Here is a 20223-nt window from a genome sequence, read left to right on the forward strand (position 1 = left end):
TTTACACAACAAAATCAACACAAAAACTCAAAGCATACCTTATTTACTGAAAATGGCTTCGAATCCTTGAAATTTGGTTTAAAGAGGCCAAATTCAACCATGAAAAGTATAGATCTACACTTTTCATGGTCGAATTTCACCAAAGAAACCATTAATTACGATTTTTGACCATAAAAACACCAAGAAATAGAAAAAAAAATGAGGAAAGTGAAGAAAGAAGAAGTAGAAGATGGAGGAAGAGAAGACACGAAGGAGGAGAGAGGAAGAGAAGAAGCGGAGGAGGAGAGAAGAAGAGAAGACGCGGAGGAGGAAGAGAGAGAAAGGGAAGCTGAAGAGAGAGAAAGAGGTTGGTGAAATGAATGGGGGAGGAGAAAACCCTAGGGGTTTTTAAAAACCGGGTTTTTTTTTTAATTCTATATAATTATTTGTTCCGACGGAATATTCCGTCGGAAATTTATTTTTCCGACGGATTTTAATTCCGTTGGAAATTTCCGACAAAAAAATCCGTCGGAAATTTCCGACGGAATTAAAATTCGTCGGAAATTTAATATTCCGACGGAATTATCCGTCGGAAAGTGTATTTATACCGACAGATTTATTTTCCGTCGGAAATTTCCGACGGATTTCCGACGGAATGATAAATTCCGTCGGAAACAAACGACGGAAAAAAAATCCGTCGGAAATTCCATAGTTTACGACGGAATTTTGTGTCCGTCGGAACAATTCCGTCGGAAATTAGCCTTTTTCTAGTAGTGTGTCAGGGTTCAATGGTTGCTCAAGTACATTATATGGTAATCTTCCTACAGATGCAGTCACAGTCAACACCAAATCATTAACTTTTTCATGTACACCCCTACTTGAGTTTACCTCCTCACTACGGTTGTCGTCATAACTCGCAATTTCCAACAAAACATTTTGAGGATGGACCTCAACACCTTTCTAATGGTCATTATGGACCTTATCAACATGCAATTCCTTTTCAAGGGACATTGAGGATAACACCTTAACAACACTTCCCTGATCATCAAGATTAACAAGAGGAGGTTCCTCTTGCTCTGCTTCATCTAGTTCTTCAATCTCATGCACCTTGACTTGATCATGACTACTTATACATTGAAAATGTACCCAATACATAAATATGTGGACATAATATTCAATATAAGTAATTAATGCACATATACATACCATCCTGTTCTTCAATCTCATGTACCCCTTGCCTTACGTTTTTCTACCGACCGAAAGGACGGTCCGATGTTGTCGTTCTTCTCCTCTTAACATTTTTAGTCAACAATTCTTCAATCTCATGTACCCCTTGCCTTACGTTTTTCTACCGACCGAAAGGACGGTCCGATGTTGTCGTTCTTCTCTTCTTAACATTTTTAGTCAACAATTCCAAATCAATTATCTTCTACATCCACATGTATTCAGAACATTCCTCAGAGCATTAAGCACCTAAATCAAATCATAACCACACAAAAATAAAGTGATATTAATCAACTACACTTTACAGTAAATCCGAATGTAAAAGTAGTCAAATAACTACAACCATACTTACATCTACATAGTCCTTTGACTTGTTCCTAACACAAGGCAGGATATCATCTGCTTTGAAGGGGTGTGGCCGCCCATAGCTGACTACCAAACACTTGAAAGCAAAATATTATAATCATCAGCTTTCAAATTTTAATAAATCAATTGAATTGTCTGAATAAACTTGTTCTTTAAAACACTCACCCCACGAGCTCCAAAATCACCTGAGTCAAACTCATCATCTGCTATTGCCGTGTTCATCTCCTGTCTCGACCAAACTTTCATCCTTGGAAATTCACCCCACTTCAACGGAATTCGATAACCTACATTTTCAAAATAAAATATTTATAAACATTTATCATAAGCAATAGTTAGCCTAACTATTTAGCCAAATTAAGTCACTGCAATTTTTAAGAAACTTACAGCCAAGAAAAGAGTACATCCCCCACTGTTTGTTGCACTCACATTATCATAAAATCTTTTACTAAACTGCCCTAATGCTTTCATAAGTTGATCTGATCTAGAACAAACTCACACCAATTATACTTAGATGCATTGTCAGCAACACTAACTCCATGCAGGAATGACTTCTTCAAACGATGGCATGTCGATGAGCATTATACATTCAGAGCATACGTTAAGAACACCTTCTTAAACTCACTTTCCTCAGCCAAAGGACCCTCCAGATATTCAATCAAAGTCTTCCTAGTAATACCTCTTGTACCGCATGGATGTACTATGCTATATGTATCATACAATCCATCCTCCAACTCTATGTCCACTACCTTATCCGGAACAGCGTGTGGACCATATAGAAGACCCAATACCCAACGTACCTGAACAGGGTCCAACGGCTAGGGTTGTTCAAATCCGGGTACCCGGCTTTTCGGGTACCCAAAAAAGCGGGTACCTGGATCTTCGGGGTGTTACAAAGCGGCCCATGTCCCGACCTAGTAAAACCAGGTACCCGGCTGTCGGGTACTTGGTTTTACTGGGTCGGGTCACAGGGTACCCGTGTTTTTTTTGTTTTTTTATTATAATTATTTTTTTAAAAAAAAATTCCGATTTTTTGTACACCTTCGGATTCAGGAGCATAAACAAAATCCGATTTCGACAATGATCCAGACGATACAGAGCCTGAATCAGAAAATAAATCACCGGACTCTTCTTAAAATCTCTCAATGGGTGTTTTGCTTCTTTTACCAACTTTCACATGTCCTTTCCATTTACAACCACTCCCTCATTCCCTCCTTTAACATTACCATCATCACCTTTAACTATACCTTTACCAACAACTCCCTTTTTCACATTTTTACCTAACCAACAACAAATAACACAACCATCAGCACCACATACACCATCCTTCTATTCAAGTACTCAACAAATCAATCAGATCATTCATTTCACATACAATCACGAATTAACAAACTCACATGTAACCGCAATAAGTAAATAGTATAGTTCAAGTTCAAGGATTAACCTAGTTCAAGGCTTAAACAAATTCAGGGAATAAACTCAAATGCCGCATGCATTGACAAACCAAATAAACTTCAAGAAAACTGTTTCATGACAAATAATTCACAACGATATTGCCTTCAAAACATCTCATTCCCACTTATATGTACCGAAATTCATGGAAAACTCACATGTAACTGCAATCAGTAAATAGCATAGTTCAAGTTCAAGGCTTAAACTAGTTCAAGGAATAAACTAGCTCAAGGAATAAACTCAAGTGCCACATGCATTGACAAACCACATAAACCTAAAGAAACAAACTATTTCATGACAAATAATTCACAACAATATTGCATTCAAAACATCCCATTCCCACTAATATATACCGAAATTCATGGAAAACTCTAACCATTCAATATTACAAGCAAAATTCACTCAAATAATTAACCCATATGCAAGATTAACGAATAATTCAATCCACATTAAAACCCTAAATTCAAGTAAAATGCTAAATTACTTACACCCACAAATGGTATTCTACTGTAAAGCCAAATTATTAGGGTTAAATTCAGAATACAAAATAAATCCACAATCGTATCGCAAAACTCCTAACACAAAATTCCTAACTTTTATATCTGTATCTACATACGTAGAAAGTATCTACATACGTAGAAAGTATCTACATACAGTTGCTTAAATTTTAAAAAGTTGTGAATTACCGATGTTACCCCTGTGCTTGGACAAAGCGGCATAGCACCTCTCTATCTATCACTCCCTTTCTCTCTTCCATTGAAGCAGCTTCAGAGCTTTCTCCCTGCCATTGAAGCAGCTTCTGAGGTAAGATGTCTTCTACGTTTATTTGTTTTTGGAAATCTTTGAATATCAATTTCCCTATAATGGGTTTATCGTTAATTTAATTCAGTATAATCAAATTTAGGGTTCTTCTAAAGTGGATTACTGAACTATTGGTTGTTTTTACTGAAATTATGCAACATTATAAAGAACTATTTTGTTGATATTCTTAAGCGGAAAGAATTTATGTGAATTTGGAGCTTAATTTGATAATTGAGTCACTTTTTGTTGCTAATGTGTTGCAGGAATTTGCATATAACTCTATAATGTTAGGATGGAAGTGTAACACCGGACCTTTTCTCCGTGGTTCCAGGGTGGCTACCCCTCCTGCCCTGGCTAAGGTACGGGCCGGGTGTCTGAGAAACAGTTTCGTTGTAAGAGCTGGGCCGAAAAGGATTGTTTTCGATACGAAATGTAGAGAGGCTCTACAAACCGGTATCGATAAGCTTGCTGATGCTGTTTCAGTGACCTTAGGACCCAGAGGTATACTTACATTACATTTCCTTAGGTCCCGTGCCTTGTTATCAATTTGCTTCTTGTTAACTCTTCCGGGTTTTTATCTTGATGCGCTTATGCTTATGAGAAGTGACAACCGGTGTTTATTTTTGAGGGACCAATGTTACATTGTACAGCATTTCAGGGGTCAGCCTCGTGCATTATTAACCATGTCATAGTATTTGACATTAGAATATGTAAAGGGCAATATGTTTGTTCACAAGCAGTGAATACGATTCAGCTTTACGGACTAGACATTCTTATATGAAATACTAATATTTTTAGCTCAGCAAAAATGTGTTACCATGTTGTGTTGTTAATAAGTGTAACAGCCTTAAGAGAATTCATAACTTGTAGCGTATTCAATTCTAGTAATCATGTAGTCTCTGGTATCTAGAAGTAGTATAGGTAGATTAAGGGACACTTGCCTTGGTTTCTCCTATTGTGTTGTTTGATTATATTTGTTACAAGCTTGCCTAGATTGTGATATTTGTCGGTATTGAGTACGAACATCTTATTGGTTGATGTAAGAGGCCATGAAGAACATATTGGTGTCATGAGCTTAGAGGCCAGTTAGACATTTGAGTGGTGGAAGGAAAGGAGAAAATGATTAGTGGGTTAGGTGTTAGGGCTAAGGGCTGGTGAGAAAAAGGGAATTGGTGAGATAGGTATTACGCTTTTCTTTTGTTAATGATTGATTTTCAAATAATTCTTTATTCATAGTGATCATCACATATTCGCCTTGATTTTCTCAAGTGATTAGATGATGGAGCTTTTGTAAAATGTCTAAAGGAGTAAAAAGGACTAGCTAGGAAGCATATGAACTGGTATCATCATATGCCTCAATTAACGAATATGATTTCTTGTAATATGAATTGATCCTGCTTATTTGTAGATTATTCCGAATATAGTTAAATTGATTTTCAATTAATGCTATTTTATCAGGGCGTAATGTGATTCTTTCGGATTCAAAAAGTTTGAAAGTAATTAATGATGGTGTTACAATTGCAAAGGCTATAGAACTTGCAGATTCAATTGAGAATGCAGGAGCAATGCTTATTCAAGAGGTGATAGATAGTTGTTTGTTTGATTCTTTACGCTTTAAAGTTATTTCTGTGCTGGTAATAGTATATGGCATGCATTTTAGTGTGCATACAGGTCGCATCTAAGGTGAATGATGCAGCTGGTGATGGTACAACAACAGCAATAATTTTAGCTCGAGAAATGATAAAATATGGGTTATGGGCTATTACATTTGGTGCTAACCCTAGTGGTTTGAGAAGAGGAATGGAAAAGACTGTTAAAGAACTAGTCAAAATTTTGAAGAAGCGTAGTATACCTGTCAAGGGGAGAGATGATATACGAGGTGAATGTTTTCAAGGTTTTATGTAAATATATTTTATTTGAAAATGTTTTAATATTAAATTATATATGTTGCCTGCAGCCGTGGCTTCAATTTCTTCTGGAAATGATGACTTTGTTGGGAGTATTCTTGCTGAAGCCATTGACAAGATTGGGGCTGATGGTGTTATCTCTATTGAGTCTTCCTCAACTTCTGAAACTTACATAATTGTTGAAGAAGGAATGAAGGTCTGTGCTGCTTCATTTTGTGTATTTTACTGCCCAAAATAAATAATTGTTCTGTGCGCCAGTTTCATGCAAGGAGTGATAAGATGATAGCTGGCTGTTTGTAGTAGACTCTTTTCTCTCACTTTTTGTGTGTGTTTCATTAGTCACATGCATAGAAAAAAATCTTGGAGACGTGAATGTAGTTGCGATCGCGTTAACGGTCGTGTTGAGGGTTGGAGATTTGCTCCATTTCTTTCCCAGCTCTTGAAACCCTCCCCTTTGTGTGCTCTTCTCATCTCTCCCAAAATCCTTATCATACCCATGCTCATAAACATCAAGCTGCTTTTACCCCTCCTTGATTGTTGGTTGACATTCAATTAAATCTTATGGCCATGTTATGTTGGCATAGAAATAATTTGAGTGCAACACAACATGGACACAAATTTGTGTTTGATCCTTGCTATCTCTAGATTATGAAACAAAAAAGTGGTGGGGGTTTATAGGAGAGAAAGAGAAACCCTATTGATCTTCGCTTACCTTCTCCCCAGTTTGCCACTCCTCTACCTTGGTCTCTTATTTATTTTGAACTTCATTTAGTGAGTAATGTTGTTAAAGCAACTTGCTGAGTGTGAATGATTTGATTTATGTCATAAACTTGGGGTGCGTGTTGCAAAGCATAAATTATATATTCCTTCCATGGCGGAATGCTTGAATGCATAGAGAATTAAACATTTTTCTGGAATACGGGTGATATGATGATAAGCATCCTCTTGGGTTGATGGTCAACCTGTATTGGTTATCTTTACATTGGCAACCTTTATAGGCTATCATTCTCCTGCTTCGCATGTGTATCAAAGATATAAGAAATCTTGGGACTGAAGGAGCTTGATTTAGAAGTCATGTGGGGATTTCTTGGTGTCTCATCATTGAAGTATTTGGTTCGTTAGGACTGAGTGAGCTTGTTGATTTTAGGAGATTTCTTTTCTCCAAGTAGCTAAAGTTCAAAAGTTTAAATGTCTTAATGAATGAAGTGTTCACATACTTGGTTTCTGCTTCAAAAAATTTAATGGAATGTATGTTTATGAGAGAGGGTTTGATGTAGGAATGTTCATCTCAATTTTGAACACTGAACCAAATAAAGTTTCTTGCATTCTTGGTTAAAAATTTGAGGCATTATTGGCTCGATTTGTATTTAGTTTTCCCTTCTTTCTGCATGTTTTTGGCATATTTCTTAGATTTTTTGATCAAATGAGTGTTGGGACAATAAGGTTTGATTGGTTATGGAGGTGATCTTGGATTCTTGGATCAATTGGGAGAAATTTGGAGCTCTAAATAAGGTTTGAGAGGCACCAAAGAACTTAGCAGTCACCACTAATGTCTGTTAGCATTCCTGAGAAGAGTTTTTTTTTTTTTTTTTTTTTTTTTTTTTTTTTTTTTTTTTTTTTTTTTTTTTTTTTTTTAGTGGGAGCAAAATACAACATTAGAAATCAGCACCAATTTGGTGGCCTCTGTGGTCCTAAGATAGGCAAGAGATCAGACTTTCAACCACTTAGCTGGAACTTAACATTGGTACACGTGTTCTATGGAGCTACTTTGTCGCCTGATTTGCCAGAAAGGCTCTGAAATCAATCTTAGTCAAACTTCTATCGATTAAGGGCTGTATCAAGTGGTAAATAGGGGTTTTTATGGTTTAAGAAATAAGAAGTGTCTGTGTACCTCTGTATATATGTGATGAAGTCAGTGGATTGATTGATTTTAGGAGAATATAAAACTTACTGTTTTCGTACTTTATTCTTCATTTAATAGATAATTTTTTTTCTTTTTAATTGGAAGGGGGGGGGGGGGGGGGGGGCGTGGTGTGGTGTTAGATTATTTATCTTAGTTCTCAAATTGTGATTAGTTGATGTAGAAATCAAAGTTCATATCTTCAGATTTTAGCATTAACTTGATATTTCAAAGGTTAAATTCATCTCTCTATATCATGCCTACAAAACGACTCAGGTACCCAATAAAATCGTTTACTAATTTTTGGGATTGTTCACCCAAACATTTAATTTACTGAACACCGAGAATAATTGCAACCTATATTGGTAGACTTTTAATCTCATGAGCCTTCATGAAGTACACTGTACCAAAGCTAAAAATCATGGTTCTTTTGTCATGTTCCCTTACATGTTATAGGCTATTTCCTGTTACTCCCTCTGTTTGTAGACCAGGCATGTGTCGAAGCAGAACTTTGACCAATTATATCTTTATTATCAATAAGTATACTTTATTACAATTGAATTTTAACAAAGTATTCATTGAGAAGATTCCAACTAGACTTTTTTTTTTTTAGGGAGTAATAAGAAAATCTGTAAGAAAAACTATGGAACTTGTGTATTGAGTGCAACCACTTTTCAAATAAACCGGCTTCTCAAATCTAGCCAACAGCAGGATTGTCGTCATTGCACCGAGGCTGAGAAATGTCTTATAGTTTATAAATGTGAAATCTCTCTAAGTGTTGCTTTTCTTGGCAGCTATTTTTAATTGGGCTATTTCTGTTGAAGGATAGTATCTCTTGAGTCTTGATGTGTACATATTTGAATTCTATTAACTTCAGTTTATGTGCTTTTTTAATGATCGATTGCTTTTTTTCACAGATTGACAAAGGATATATGTCACCTCATTTTATAACAAATCAGGACAAATCTACAGTAGAGTTTGATAATGCCAAAGTTCTGGTAACTGATCAAAAAATATCAACAGTGCAAGAAATTGTTCCCTTGTTAGAAAAGGCTGCTCAACTAAGTGTACCTTTACTGATCATTGCTGAGGATATCTCAAATCAAGTATTGGAAACACTGATTGTAAATAAAAACAAAGGACTTGTCAAAGCAGCTGTTGTCAAATGTCCTGGGTTTGGGGATGCTAAAAAAGCTTTGCTACAGGATATTGCTCTCATGACAGGTAAAAGTACATAAAACCTACTGTCTTAGTTGTAAATAGGGCTGGTCATGAACCTAGCCTAACCAAATTTAACTTTGCTGGGCTTGGCTTGATTAAATCATACCAAATCCAATCTTGAACTAGACCTCGCCTTGACCTTAATAATCATGAGTTTGGCTTGATGAAAATAACTCAGCTCAACATAGCATGTTCCAACAATAAGTATAAAAAAAAAAAAAAAAAAAAAAAAAAAAAAAAGGACTAAGTATAAAAATTAAATTGCTAATTTTGTTACTTGGCTCTATTATTATATATTGTTTGGGCAAGTCTTGTTAAATAACCTCTTATAATTTCCATTTAATCTATAATTTAGGCATTGGGGTTAATGATAAATAGAAATATCTTAGAATGTGATTCCTATGTCCTAACTGTTTGCAAGCAATTCTATTCACGTCCACATAACATGTCTTTGGGTTGAAACTAGGAGACATTCTTTTGATTCTCAACGGTTCTGTGACTTCTGTCAGTTTCTCTTATACATGACTACCTTAAATATGATTTATATTTCATTAATAATTTTGTGGCTCCAGTATGGAAATCCTGAGGTAGAGTACAATTCAATTCAACATCTGAGTTGGAGAATGGCGATGAGATGAGAGGAAAGGCATTTATATTTCTAATGCTGAATACTTTGATGTAGTATTCTAGATGATTAATAGTATCCTCTATTGTTCTTAGCCTTAATTCCCACTCTATTGTATTTGACATATATCAGGGCATAATAACACAAGCAGAATTGTACATATAATACTGTTCTTGGAACAGTATCTTATTATTAATGCTTAATCTTATTTCTGAAGTTATATTTCTTGTCATGTTGGTTTCAGGTGGTGATTTTTTGTCAGGGGATCTGGGTCTGAGCATAAGAGATGCTACCTCTGACCAACTTGGTATAGCTCGAAAAGTGATTATAACAAATAACTCCACCACTATTGTTTCAGACCCTTCCACAAAAGCTGAAATTCGAGCAAGGGTTTCGCAGATTAAGAAGGATTTAGCTGAAACAGAGAGCTCTCATCTCTCTAGGAAGCTTGCAGAGAGAATCGCTAAGCTTTCTGGTGGTGTGGCAGTTATTAAGGTTGGTAAGTAGATGTTAGTGTGTATTCATTAGGGTTGTGCTAATCAGTTGATACTTTTTACTTGTGTAAGGTAACAACTAAAAAGCAATGATAGTACATCAACCTCCATTACCTGCTAGGAAACATTTCACGGGCTTTGTTCTTAACTAAAGTAAAAATAAACAGTATAACATATTAAGGACTAACCATGATAAAAAGAAGCTAAGAAAACAGAAAACAGAAACCAGTGTCCCTTTCCTAGGTGAGCATGTGCAGCAAGTTCAAAACAGTTACCAACGCTGAACCCACAGGCACATAAATAGTCAAAAAATAATTGCTCAACAATATTATAATGTGATCAGCATTGAAATATTGCAGACACAAGCTCATCAAGAAACTGGCAGCTGTTGTCTTTTCATTGTGCCTGCTGGCATATTAGAAAAATGACCCCTCACTACCAGAGCATTGCACATTCCTTTTTTTGAAATCTATTTGCTTTGGCTAATCAGTCCTGTAGTGCTAATCAATCAGAAACAAACACTACAGGCCTGCTAATTTGCTGCAAAATATTCACTTCCACAGCACTTTTCAGTAAAGCAAATCCCTGACTTTTTCTGTTTTTTCCCAAAGAGTCTGACCATGGCACATATCTGTGATGTCCTTGCTTGTCAGAAAATCTTCTTTAAATTGAGGTTCCCAGAGTGGACTCATTCTAATAGTTCTGCACCCATCAAACCCATTGTTTCTGTGTTTAAAGTTAAAGCTCAAATTGGTTTTGTAACAGCTGTGTTTCCACTAATACAGATTCTTGACATTAAGCCACCAACTGACCTAGGAAGACACACCTCCCAAGCAACAAGAGTCTTACTAGTAGCAGTTACTTCATAAAAAAAGTCAACAATTTGGCTCATTCAGCCCCTTTAAGAACCTTCATCAAAAGAATAAAGAGTTGGCATAAAAGATTTTGCATGCTATATGCAACACTCTTTTATCAACTGAAGTCTTCCAGCATAGGATATAGTAAGCTAGCAGGATAATGTTGAGCTTTGCTTTTGATCTTCTCCACAAGAGGCTTACATTGACTATAGGTAAGCTTTTACTTTTTTGACAAGATGTGAATAACTAAGTACCCAAAAGGCAAGATTCCTAGTCATTTGCAAAACTCAAAGCAAGTCTTGTTTATCACTATCCTCGATGCTTTCCATGCTCACAATATATATCATGATTGGGCACTAAAGCTCATTTATTTAGTGGAAATTGTGAGGGACAAAGGATGTGTATTTTTTTTTTTAAAAAAGAAAAAAATTTGATAATGTAAGAGGAGCACTTGAGCAAAGTGGCAATTCTATTTGAGTGGTGTTTGTTTGGAAACTGTAACATCATTGCATTTTTTTTTTCATGGTTGAGATATTCTATGAAAAATTATATCATTTATCTTAAGTGAATAAGTTTGAATTACAAAAGCAATATTTAGTAAAATAATATTAACCTTTCATCGAGGTTAATTATCCAATAAATATTCATTAGTTTTCTTATGTCAGAAGTTGGCATGTAACGTGTTCAGTCTGGACATTTCATTCCAATACTAGTGTAGTAGAATAGGGTACTTAAAATGGATGCAAGCCATATTATATCTATGTATCCTATTATCCTGAATGTACTATGAAGCTCTAATATTTAGTTGATACAGTGAATTATTTTTTATGATCAAGTAATTTGTGTTAAATTCAGGTTGGAGCTTTCACTGAGACAGAACTTGAGGATCGTAAGCTTAGAATTGAGGATGCAAAAAATGCCACATTTGCTGCCATGGATGAAGGAATTGTTCCCGGTGGTGGTGCAACTTATATCCATCTTTCGGAAGAGATTGCCACAATTACATCTTCCTGGAAAGATATGGATGAACTTATCGGAGCTGACATAATAAGAAAGGTATTGCTCCAGCTACTCGCTTTCAGTCTTTCTTGACTAATTTTAGCCGTGTTAATAAAGTTAAAGATGGTCTACAAGTATAACCTCTTGTTTATCACCTTTCTTTGTGGATATTTTCCCCTTTTACTGATCATTTTGTTACATATTTATTTATTTGTTTGGTGTGAATTCTATTCAGGATCTGCAGTAAATTTGATCTTGTTTTAATAGTTTCTTGTATCAATTAATTTAATTACTTTTCATCATTATATTCTTTTTATATCCAGAAATCATAGAAGCTCTTCACATGATCATTATTGAGAAATCTCAAATATAAAATGAAAAAGTTAGCTGACATCAACTTGGCAAATAAGCTCTTACATATAATAGCTCCTTGCCAATCACGGGCTTTTCTCTTGTGTATAGTATGGTGTACAAATTCTATATTAATAAGCACCTTTAGGGAATTGAAGTAGATCTTATGTGTCTTGGATGACATTAAAAGCTGTCACTAAAGCCTAGTATGGTGTACAAATTCATCTCTAAAGCTCCTTCTGGGAATTTGAAGGGGATTTTTTTTTTTTCCCCTAATTTTTTCTTTTTTTTTTTTAGTTTGGGTTGGGTGTTTTGGATGACTTAAAGGAACCGTCCTTCATTAAGCCTTGACAGGCTTTTGCATGATGTGATTTAGTTCATGAATTTGTGAAGAATTACAAGTTGATGCATGTCTTTGGGTGTAATGATAAAGCTTGATTTGCGTAAATTTTATTTATAAGCTCTCTTATTTATCTTGTTCATCTTGTCATTTCATGTAGGAACATTCTTCTTTTCAATAATTTCTTATGTGGGAAATTTCATGGGAAGCACAAGCTAAGGCTAGAGGATGCTTTTACTCCTTGCCTATTTTGTGCTGTGTATGCATGTCTTCAGTAGTGCTATCTGTAGTGACTTTGAATATAATTCCTAGTCTTAAGAGATTAGTCTGATACATCAAGTTTTTTGCTGATGATCTGAGTTGAAGCAAGCGTTATGGATTTTGGATGCAATAGAATAGGACATTGAGTTGAGAGCTTAGAGAGGTATATTCTCCAGCAGGGCTCGCTATAGGACAAACCGACAAATGGGTTGTTGAGTGTAGAAATTAAGTAGCTTAGATTGGGAAGAGAAATGCAGAACAGTCTGTGTAAATAATGGTCAGGCTATGATCAAATCTCTTGATTTAAAGTGGTAGATTCAACATACCTATTGCTAACCTTTTCGAATTAGATAACAATTTGGGCTAGAGATTACTTATCAGGCTGTGAAGCTGCATCTTCACTGGCTACCTGCTGTATACAAAGTTTGGCAGGAAAGTTCCCTATGAATTTGTGCCTGTCAACATGTGACATTGACAGTGCTTTGCAAATGATGAATGATCTTGCTTGTGTTCAGTTTTATTATGTGCGATGAAATGTTGATTACTTTAATGTTGAGAAATATGCAAGGGGAAAGTTGTCGATAAGGGTTTGTGGTGTAGAGTAAAAGGAGAAAGTTACCGACAAGGGCATGGGTTTTAATTGGGAAGTTATTGTGTTTCTACTCTCATTGCTGTTTATCGGCCCCGCAAATAAGAAAGTCTCCGGATAACTTCCCTTTCTGAGAGTTTGGTAACCCTAGAACATTGCCTCAGACTCTATGAAAATTGCTTTGTTTAAAATCCCAGCATTAGTAAGCTTTTTTGTTGTTGGCTGCAGTTCATGTTGCCCGTGTGTGTTAATGTAGTTGTCCATTTAACAACTTTAATAGCTATATTATTATGACTTACTACCGTTGGACCCAAGTGATTTTCAGCTTTTTACATAAACTTTCAACTAGCTGGTAAATTTCAGTGCTCCTCTCTTATTTTAGTATAACGCATGTATTGTACCGGTGCTGTATTTTGTAGATATGCCAGTCAGCCTGTGTCTTTTAATTTAACCATGATTACAATTTCGTAATAAAAAAAAAAAATTAAAAAAAAAAAAAAACTCGGGTCAAATATTGTTCTGGTTTTGCTCATTAGTCTTCTTGAGAATTCTGCTGACAGTAATATTTGGTATTTCTATCATTAGAATTTCATACGACTGTCTTTTGTTAGTAGTTTTGATGTGAGACAGTCCAAAAGCCATCCATTGCTAAAGTTGGTTAATTACGAATTTCAGGCACTCCTTGCACCTGCCAAATCTATATCGGAGAATGCTGGAGTTGATGGGGAAGTAGTAGTAGATAAGATACGTACTTCTGATTGGCGATTTGGATACAACGCAATGGCTGGACAATTCGAAGATCTCATTGATGCTGGTATAATTGACCCTTGCCGTGTCACAAAATGTGGCTTGCAATACGCTGTCTCTATTGCAGGGCTTGTCCTAACAACTCAAGCTATATTAGTTGATAAAATTAAGGAACCCAAACCTCTTGTTCCTCATATTCCAGGAATATCTCCTTGAAGTATGAAGGGGTCAAAAGAATTTTGTAGGTGGTTAATAATTTTGTTTTGTATTTCCATGCTAGAAAATTCCTGATTAGCCTTTTTACATACAGAGATGTAGGTTGAATAGGTTGAATTTTTTCGCTTTCAATCTATTCATCCAATTTTTAATAGGCATGTGTTTACTGACTTGGTCATTTAGTGAATTTTCTACTGTAAATTGTAGACTATTGCAGTAATGATATGTTGCTTAGATATATTTGGCTTTAGTGCGAACTTTCATGCTTTATACATATTACAGAGTATATTCTTAGCGAATTTTCATCTGTTCAAAGACCGAAAGCATTACAGATTGCTATGGCAGAAATTTTCTAAAATGCCAAGAAGTGTAAGATGCATCAAGTGTAAGGCTAACTATTAATGTTTGAGAAAGTCGAAATTTTGTAACATGATGACTTAGAAACATTTTTTCTCGTTTTTTTTCTCCCCATCTACAAGACGCGAAAGGCTGTGATACGGATGAGAAATATGATGTCAAATCTTGTGCACTACCTCCCAAGATTTAACATCACTAAGAAACACTATGATTTCTTCAAAATCTAGCTCCTTCATTTGTACAGTTATTGTTATCTTCCCAAGGAACTAGTCACAAAGAAATCAATAAAAGATGCCTGATGACACACTAATTGGAGAAGTTAATCACGGTGCTACGATTGCAAATGTTATTGCAACAACTGCAGTGTTTATGGAACGATTTGCAGGTGTAGTCTTAGCAACTTGGCGATCTGGCAATAACGTTGCAGCAAGAGTGACGTTGGGTTCCCTACCCAACTGGCTGCTCGTTGTCTTTGGCTGCTGCCTATCGGTGTCCATCAGTTCAAGGAACGCTCTTAATGCCTCTCTCATCCATTCATAGCGGCAGAGTCGGAATGCTTCTCTTATGTTCAACTGTAAACATCAATAGGAAGACGATGAGCTCTAGAACAGAACTTGTCTTACGTGACTGTAGAAATGACTGAAGGTGAGTTAAAAAGAAAAACATCAGATTCTTACCCATTGTCGACCATGGTTTTCTTGTTCAGGCCAAGTCTCGAATTCCTCAGTAACCTCCAAAGCGAACATATAACCCCTGCACCCTCCTTCAATGCTGCTTATGGCTTGCCTGCTTTTGCTACGAAATTCCCAAACACCCAATTGCGTTGTCTGCAACAAGTTACAGAAGATATTGTAAGTTAAGGAGTAGTTAAGCACTAATAGTGAAAGTGATTTTCTTAGACAACAGGCATTTTCAAATAATGTATGTAGGGGTGCCTCGTAAATTTCCGAGGAAGGCGAATTAAGTAGAGCCTTACATTTAGGTTTCCTTTAACACCGGCTTCTTCAAAGGCTTCGCGGCATGCAGCTTCATGCACAGTCTCATCATTCTCCCATCCTCCCTACACCACATAACAACAAACTATAAGACACAAGCTCACTTAGTCACTTAAGTACTTAAGTTCAATCCATTTTGTTTCTTTCTCCATTTTATGGGATTTTATCTTAAAGGGGTGTGAGAGGAGGTATACCTTTGGAAATACAAGATCGTGGCGATTTGGTGATGTAACCATTAGAACTTCTAAAGAATCTTCTTTGTTACATTCACAATCTTTGCATCCCTCTCTTAATCTATAAGGAATACATCTGTTTACACCAATAAAGGAAACCAATGTTATTCGAAGCCATTAAATCCATATGTTTATTGTAAATAAATATATAAAATTTCTCGAATACTACCAAAAAAAAAGTTGCTTAATATGTCAATATTGATCGGCAATTTTCAATTCTAACATTAAAACATCATGCACGCGCAAACACATAATAGAAACAAAAACGAAGGAAGTATAATATATAAGCTCTTCAATTTGATCCTTCCAACCTAAATAAATTAAAGAAAGATTCGTATCATCTTGATTTAATGGTCTCTCTACTAGTAATTTCCTAACTAATTTCTTGACATACAAAATCAGAAAAGAATAAATAAAAAAAGAAAAGAAAACCTGCCCGATTGAGACATTCAATTTTAAAAAAAGATATTCGAAGGGAAATAATTGGATACCAGGCCACGTTAAGGCACATGCAAAAGGGTGTGAAATTCCTACTGAAATTAGTACTACCAAATACCAATATGCTAAAGTAAACGGCCCCATTGCATAAGTTTTTTTATTTTCCCACGCACAAATTTAATGATTTCCGACATGAATCTTTGATTCATCAATCTCTTGTTGTCAACTCTTCAAACCTCTCAACTAAATGTTTGGTGACTATTATTGAGCTTAATTATCCCCACCATAAATAATTTGGAATATTAACTACTATTTTTTTTAATAGTGTGAATTATATGATGTAATTAAATTTTTAATGAGAAATTCATGTGATATATGATCTATTATTGAAAGGATTAAGTTAGAGAACCAATTCAATCAAAAGTTTAATCTGATGATTGAAGTCTATCAGTTTATATATTCGATAGATTCAAATATGATTAAGTGAGTTTGTTATTTTCGTAGTAAGTAGATTTAGTGCTTCAAGGTGGCTCCACCACTGCTAATAAGTTTTAGTTTGATTAATATTTTAGTTGAAGCAACTATTTCCTTGCTAGAATGGTGTTTCATTGGTACATAAACACCTAAGCAGTTAACAATTTTTCAATCAAATCCATGGTGTGTTATCATCACCTAAACTTAGTGAAATAAAGTTCTTAAATCTTAATAACCTTGACTTATACCTTATGTTTACACATATTTGGACCTTATCAAAGCCTTAAATTTGTTTTTATAAGCTGAAGAGTTTTCCACCTGTAATTGTATTGCAAATATACACAACTAAAATGGATAAAAAGACAACTAACAAAATGACTAAACGATCAAGCCAAGTGACCCAATCAACAGCGGAAAGTTACATATTACCAATGAAGAATTGAAGACTATGTCAAACATTAAACACACACACACAATATCTAATGCTAGTGGAAATGATGAGTAGACCACGAAAGGAGCGTATGGTTTGGGATGAATCCTTATCAAATTGGAGTTATTAAAGGGACCACAATAGCACCTATGTACATATTGTGTCACAGAAAACTCCCAACAAAAAAAATACAATAATAAAAGTTTTATGACATTTTATTATGGAAAGGACAACACCATAGGATAAGGACAAATTGTCAATGTGTGTTGTTTGCCTTGTTTCTAGATTTTCATTTTTTAATAGAATTGTAAATTAAATTCAGTATAATTTTTTCTTTTTTAATTTCTTTTGTCTCATCATAAACTTTTTCGTCACATATTTTAATCTTCAATCGATTGCACTGTTTTAATTCTTAACTAAAGTAGACGACAAAGAAGATTAGTCATCGTTTTTTTTAATTAAAATAATTAATCTTATCTTATAATTTTAATTAAAAGTAAGAGACTAGTCATTTTATATAAACAACTCCTTCTTGTCCATGCAGATAACGAAGTTAAGGAAAACTGATGTGGATTACAATATGAAAAATTAGTATGAACGTTTTTTTTCTATGATCACTATGAGTATATTGATTGATTTGGACTTCTATATAATTTCTACTCCACTTAATGAATTATCCAACGAAAAAAAATGTATTCCTAATGTCTCATAATTTGATTATAAGAATTTATAAGATAGTTTTTCAATAAAAAAATGAGAAAAGAAACATCAGAAAGTATAGCGAGTAATCTGAAACGAATGATAAAGAAAAATATATTATGAGGATGATCAACAATTTTAAGTAGTAACATAAAATATTTTATGAATAAATGGCTTGGCCGACCAATATGTAAAAAAATCTTTTTAATTTATACTTTGTAGAAAATACAATATTGCTTGCATAATTTTTTTTTTTTTTCGTATTTTTTCTTTTCCCTAAATTTAAAAACTTAGGGTTCTTACTCACGATATACATGTCACTTATTTTCTCTAAAGTATTCTAACACTATTTTGGATGCTTGTTATTGTCATTAATCATTGATATACACAGTAAAATTTTCACAAATTAAATACTACTTTTCTTTTGAGTGTTAATCCCACCCTTTTAGATTGTGACATTTTTTTTTTTTTTTTTGAAAGATAGATTGTGACATTTGAATGTTATGATTGTATAATGTCTAGCACATAACTTTCTCTAATTAATAGGGAATACATGGACTACTACCTATTTTGGGGTGAAGAATTACAAGTATTTCTTATTCAATTATTTCTTCTATCTTTAATTTAATTTTCTATATTAATATTAATTTTTTGGACGAGTAATCATCATTGTTTCTTCTCAATTCATATTGTCATTGTTGCGTGTAGAGATTATGGTAAATCTTTTCTGTATCGTTCCAATTTTAAAAAGCGCATTCGAATAGACGAATAATAATTACCCTCTTACAATCATTAAAGATTTTAGGTATATTTTAATCATGACAAGTCAACTCTCCCAATTTGCCCCAAAGCAAAAAAGAAGGGACGAGGAAGGAGCATCCTCCTTCACCAACGTCTAATTCAACAATAACGTACCAAAACTACGCGGTAAACAAAAAACAAACACGGAAATAAACAGTTAAAACATATAGAATCTAGATTTAGTACTAATCCAACATAAATTAGATCGCATCATTACTAAACATTTTAATTCGTCTTTTAAATAATGAATAATCACCGTCTAAACAGAAAGAACATTTTATGGTTATGGGCAAAGGAATAACTTTTTATCGAGAATAAAAAGAGATATTTACAATTACGAATACGGTGAAATAAGGAAACAAATTATTGATTCGATGCGAAAATGAAGACATACCCGGAAACAAGACGACGATTGTCCTCGTAAAGTTGTCTATGGCGGCCTTGTCGTGCAACTAGAGTTGCCATTGAAGAGGTAATGAAAAAGAATGAGTTGTTTAAATTTTGATGATAAGATGTAATCTCTAAAGATTAGAGAGAAAGAGATAACATCAACAGCCTCGAAAATATCAGAAACGGCGAAAAATAGAAGAGAGAATTATGAAAAAAGGAATAATAAACTCTCTAAAATTGGTTAATTGTAAAATGAGGTTGAGAAGTAAACTTAGCTAGCTTGATTTTCTAAAGGAAGGAAAGAGATAATACCATACGAAGTAGTATTATGTACATCCCACTAAGATAATAGAAACAAGTTTAGTTTTGGACCGTTTGTATGAAAAGATGGATAAAACTTTGGTATATATAGGTGCTCCAAAAAACGAGTATTAGTAGACTAATAATAAAATGGGCAACTTCAAGGAAACCAAAAGTTATAAATTGTTTGAGCGAGCAAACTAGACGACTGATGATGAGTAATACACGGCTTCGACCTTCATATATATATATATAAAGGATGGTTTGGTGGGTTAAGTTTATGATTATTTTATTAATAGGGGGTGCAGAGTGCTCCTTAGAGCATCATGCTCTAATTTAAATGCATAATAAAGTAATTTGATTTGATGTGTCTATTAATTACTACAATAAGTACTTAGTTTTTTTGTTTTTTTTAATTTTATTAAGATAAAGGATTTTATTGAACCGACACCTCTCACAGGTCAAGTCAACCAAGCTCCATAGGTCAACTGTTTGAGAATAGAGGAGGGGATGTAAGGGAATCCTTATATATATTCCCAAGCATATGTAGTTGGTGAGCCTCGAACTCATGACTTCAAAGTTATAAGATGAGTTTTTTTTTTTAGTTTGTTTTTTGTGTTTTTTAAAGAGAGTTTCTAGGTGAGTTCTACACCAGCTATGTTTGGTTTTAGTTATTTTTTATTATGGAGTAGTAATTTCGCTTCCTATAATGACTTTATATTATGGGTCAACTTTATCTTAGAAAAGAGTCTGATCAAATGCAAGTTTAATACTAGTGTA

The 20223-nt window shown here is 34.5% G+C and overlaps 2 protein-coding genes across 2 annotated transcripts; one reads left to right on the forward strand and one right to left on the reverse strand.

Annotated features, from left to right (window-relative positions):
• The first annotated feature begins 3741 nt into the window (after positions 1–3741).
• Positions 3742–14562, forward strand: LOC145603120 (chaperonin 60 subunit alpha 2, chloroplastic-like). Its single transcript, XM_081659251.1, has 9 exons — positions 3742–3822; positions 4083–4320; positions 5278–5399; positions 5491–5698; positions 5777–5922; positions 8544–8850; positions 9717–9967; positions 11679–11879; positions 14039–14562. Exons 2-9 carry the CDS (start codon positions 4104–4106, stop codon positions 14324–14326), a joined length of 1740 nt encoding a protein of 579 aa, XP_081515377.1. The 5' UTR covers positions 3742–3822; positions 4083–4103; the 3' UTR covers positions 14327–14562.
• Positions 14563–14625: 63 nt separating this feature from the next.
• On the reverse strand, positions 14626–19639 carry LOC145603121 (nudix hydrolase 12, mitochondrial-like). Its single transcript, XM_081659252.1, has 5 exons — positions 19148–19639; positions 15873–15987; positions 15660–15743; positions 15361–15510; positions 14626–15255 (listed from the first exon to the last, which is right to left on the reverse strand). The coding sequence occupies exons 1-5, from the start codon at positions 19216–19218 to the stop codon at positions 15007–15009; spliced, it is 669 nt and encodes a 222-aa protein (XP_081515378.1). The 5' UTR covers positions 19219–19639; the 3' UTR covers positions 14626–15006.
• Between the last annotated feature and the right edge of the window lie 584 nt (positions 19640–20223).

Source organism: Chenopodium album, chromosome 21 (assembly GCF_948465745.1).
Source record: "Chenopodium album chromosome 21, dcCheAlbu1.1, whole genome shotgun sequence".
Classification (NCBI taxonomy): Eukaryota; Viridiplantae; Streptophyta; class Magnoliopsida; order Caryophyllales; family Amaranthaceae; genus Chenopodium; species Chenopodium album.